This window comes from Panthera leo, chromosome C1, assembly GCF_018350215.1.
Source record: "Panthera leo isolate Ple1 chromosome C1, P.leo_Ple1_pat1.1, whole genome shotgun sequence".
Lineage (NCBI taxonomy): Eukaryota > Metazoa > Chordata > Mammalia > Carnivora > Felidae > Panthera > Panthera leo.
The window spans coordinates 153,272,273-153,276,289 of NC_056686.1; the positions used below are offsets into that span (position 1 = coordinate 153,272,273).

Sequence of the window (4,017 nt, forward strand, 5' to 3'; positions counted from 1 at the left end):
TTCCTTTTTTTCCCCTTTTTTTCTCCTCCCATGTCTTTAGTTACATTTTTAAATTCTGGCAGAATATATAACAGGTATATTCTATCTTTAATCTTTTCCCCCACCTTTATTGTAGTCCTAAATCTGCAATTAGGTATAGATGTTGAATATCTTCAGTGCTCACCAAAGGTCTTTTTGCTGAAGTTTCTCAACTCATATCTGACTGGATGAAGCTCACCCTCTAGTAGATTCCTAAGGGAAGGCTCATGAGGACTGTGTTCTCTGGACTGTTACAGGTTTAAAGTTACTTTGTATCACCTTGATTCCCTGTGCAGAGGTGAGAGATTTGAGCGGTTCACTAACATTTCTGGTTTGAGAATGCCTTATTCTGTTGGACCGAAAGTACAATTTTCTCTCCACAGAGAAGCAAGTTGGTGTGTCTTCTCGTCCTGATTCTCTTTGGTTTCTTAGTTTTCCTTAATTTCAACACTTGTTGCTACTTTCTCTTTACCACCTGGCCTCCAAGGGATGCCCCCCGGGGGGCCAAGTGCCCTCCCTTCCCCCAGAGGCCATACCTCTTCCAGGACTGCTGCATCCGCTCCTGTGCATTTTTCTGCCCCTTGTCTTCAGTTCTCTCGGAGCCAGTGCTCTGATCCAGCAGGTCTTATCTCTGTTCTGGCATTTTTCCAGGCCTGCTGGAACTTTCTTCTTCTGAAAGTGATGTTATATCTTGGTGGATTCTGTTGCTTCTGTATCCCACTCTCACCTCCTTGTTTTTGCTGTGGCCCCAGCCTTAGAGTGGTTCTCCACTCTAAGAAGCTTTGGATGCTTCTACCCTACTTACATATAAGTTGCAATTTGTCACAATCTTTGTCTCCCAGTTATTCTGTAAGCATGGATGATGGATGGTTTTATTTGCTCCCTTTTTGTATCTGTGTGGTTTTTGGAGAAAGTGAGCAGAGATTTGAATTTAGGCAGGCATCTTCATCCTATGGGAACTCAAAGGGCAACAGATACCACTTTTTTATTTTAGTAATTTTAGCTTAATTGTATTGTAAGAAGTTTGAGGGCACATTTAATACATTATCAGGCATATAGTAAGTGATAAGTAAGTATCTGATGGAGGAAAATATTAACAGATATTATAACTCACTTTACTTTAGCAAAAGAGATTATGGAGGAACTCTTCCCATATTTATGGAAAAATGATCATGTCTAAATTTTATTAGTTGCTGACTCAGTGGCTTAATTGTTGCCAGTCTACTAAGGATATAATATTATGGAAATTAAATACAGAAAATGTTTGATGCATTTGGATACAATTCTGAGAGACAAGGTGAGGTGAGCACATATCAGGATAGACAAAATGGTAAAGGTGATGTTTTCCTAATAATGCATGACATTAGATGAAACTTTTAGGTAAAGAAAACAATAAGCTATGCGTTGTATTTTCTTTGATTAAAAGAAGTATATATATTAAACTCTCTACTTCTAGCTACTTGGAAGGATGTCATGCAAGGCAAAAAAAAAAAATCCACGGAATCTTGCCAATGATTTTGATCAGGGAATGTTGGCAGACTGAACGAAATGTCTGATAAAGTAAATGTTGCCAAATAATTTCAATGTTTATAGTAGATGGTTTCTTAAACTTAATTGTGTAGCTCTGTGATGACACAAAAATAGAGTAAATCAGAAAAGATGCGTCAGTACCACTTTCAGGGGACAGAACTGACAGTGGCTCCCGTCTTTCTCTAGAGCAGAAGTTTTTATGGTGGTGAGCAGCTCCCATATCTGTGCTGTCAGTGGCTACTAGCCACATGTAGTGAATGGACTGAGGAACTCAATTTTTAGCTTGCTTATTTTAATTAATTTATGTGGCCACTTGTGGTTCATGGCTACTATTTCGGACACTGCAGGTATCCAGAGAGACATTCATGAACTCAGGCTTGAAGTTATCCCGTTTGGGGGAGAGAAAAAGAACAGAAGAGAAATCTGGGTGGCATGAGGAAGTAAGGGTCATCTGTGTGTTATCTGTTTATCTTCTACCTGGCCATCTATCTATCGTCCGTCTGTTGGAGAAAGAGCAAGTGACTACTTTTTCATGGGGGTAAAAAAAGGAAACACTGTTCTCTACTCTTGGCTGAGCCTGGGACTACTTGTTTTAAAGTTTTGAGTCTTCTTGGGGCACCTGGATGGCTCAGTCGGTTAAGCATCTGACTTCATCTCAGGTCATGATCTCACAGTTGGTGGGTTTGAGTCCCATATTGGGCTCTGTGCTGACAGCTCGGAGCCTGGAGCCTGCTTTGGATTCTGTATCTCCCTCTCTTTCTGCCCCTCCCCTGCTTGCTCTCGGTCTCTCAATCTCTCAAAAAAATAAGTAAATAAACATTTTTTTTAATGAAAGTTTTGATTCTTCTCAATTGTTGCCTCTGCTGCTTTATATCAGACTATGCTGTACACCTTTGTGTTTAACTCTTTGAACTCTTTCATATTAGTGAAATCCATACATAGACTATCACTTGGTAAGTTGAGTATTCTGAAACTAAGTTAAGGAACATATATACACTCACATTAATCACACCTCAAATCCATGCCCGTATTTGTCCTGCTGTAAAGCCAAGAGCTATACAGAAATTTATGAACCGGGCTTCCGACCTGGAGTATATAGAATTTAAATCTTCTCTCACAAGTATATGGTAGAGCTAAAGAAGAAGAAGACAAGCAAGGGTCATCTGAAATTGTGATTGGCTCACTAATAATCGCAGGACAAAGTTGGAAATAACTACTCAAACATAAGACGCTACCAAGATGTTTGATATAAAGGCTTGGGCTGAGTATGTTGTGGAATGGGCTGCAAAGGACCCATATGGCTTCCTTACAACGGTTATTTTGGCCCTTACTCCATTGTTTCTAGCAAGTGCTATACTGTCCTGGAAATTGGCCAAGATGATTGAAGCCAGGGAAAAGGAACAAAAGAAGAAACAAAAACGTCAAGAACATATTGCAAAAGCTAAACGACTAAAGAAGGATTGAAGGAATGAACAGGCTCTATAACCAGAGAAAAATCACTTGGAAAATTAAGCAGCTCTGGAAGGACCCACTGAGGTTTCTTTTCTGATTTTTATGACAGTAATTTGTAGTCAATGAAGTCTGAGCACATGGAAGGATCATGTTAGCTGTGACCTCTACTACTGCAACTTTTAGGCTTTGGTGTAGAAGTCTGTTGACAGTTATTGTAAATTGGCATTTATTCTATAAATTCTTTATAACTGACTTAGTCATTTGCCATTTTGCAGCTTATGTACTGAAACGAAAACATCCTGTGGAGAGAAATGACTATACATTATGAATTCTTTTCAAATAATGGCTTAGAATGGGGCCCTTTCTGGACGAAAGGAGTTAAGAATGTAAAAATCAAAACTGTCCTGAGGTGAAAAGTGTGTTTTGGCTTAAAAGGCATATAGTATATTAATTCTATCTTTTATCATTATTGCTTATTTCTTGGAATAGAATCATTCTGGCTTTCTCAATGCCACATATTAACTAATGACTTTTTGTGTTCTGCATTTTTTCATTTTAACCTTTAAGATAATTATCAGACATTCTGCATTTTTTAAAATCTAATTTTATAAAGAATTCTCTTATTGACTATATAGAATACCACCTACCAGATATAACAGTTTTTGTACTTATGAACACTGCAATTTTCTTAGAGATGTCTTGTTGAGTAGAATAACACTATGATTTAAAGCTTGCAGTAAAAATGCCAAACATTGTGTTACCTTGGAACCAGTTTACTCTTTCTTGTGCTAAGTAGAAATGTGAAGTAGTTAAAATGTCTTATCAGATAATTTGCTCATTATATAGATGCCATTTTTGTGTTTTAATTCCATTCTTTGTTTTAACTTACCTAGTAGTGATATTCTGCTTTCTGATGAAACAGGTTCATGGTGAAAATTAAAATTTCAAATTTCTTTTAAGGAATTCTTAAAAAGTAATAGTTAAGTCGTAACTCATAAGTGGTAAAGAAAGGTTTAA

The 4,017-nt window shown here is 37.5% G+C and overlaps 1 protein-coding gene across 1 annotated transcript; it reads left to right on the top strand.

Moving 5' to 3' along the window:
* The first annotated feature begins 2,661 nt into the window (after nt 1-2,661).
* On the top strand, nt 2,662-3,032 carry LOC122228405 (small integral membrane protein 15-like). The gene has a single exon (XM_042953433.1). It carries the CDS (start codon nt 2,788-2,790, stop codon nt 3,010-3,012), a length of 225 nt encoding a protein of 74 aa, XP_042809367.1. The 5' UTR covers nt 2,662-2,787; the 3' UTR covers nt 3,013-3,032.
* The last annotated feature ends 985 nt before the right edge of the window (nt 3,033-4,017 follow it).

Coding starts and splice junctions, on each gene's coding strand:
- LOC122228405 (XM_042953433.1), top strand. CDS start 2,788: ATGTTTGATATAAAGGCTTGGGCTGAGTATGTTGTGGAATGGGCTGCA.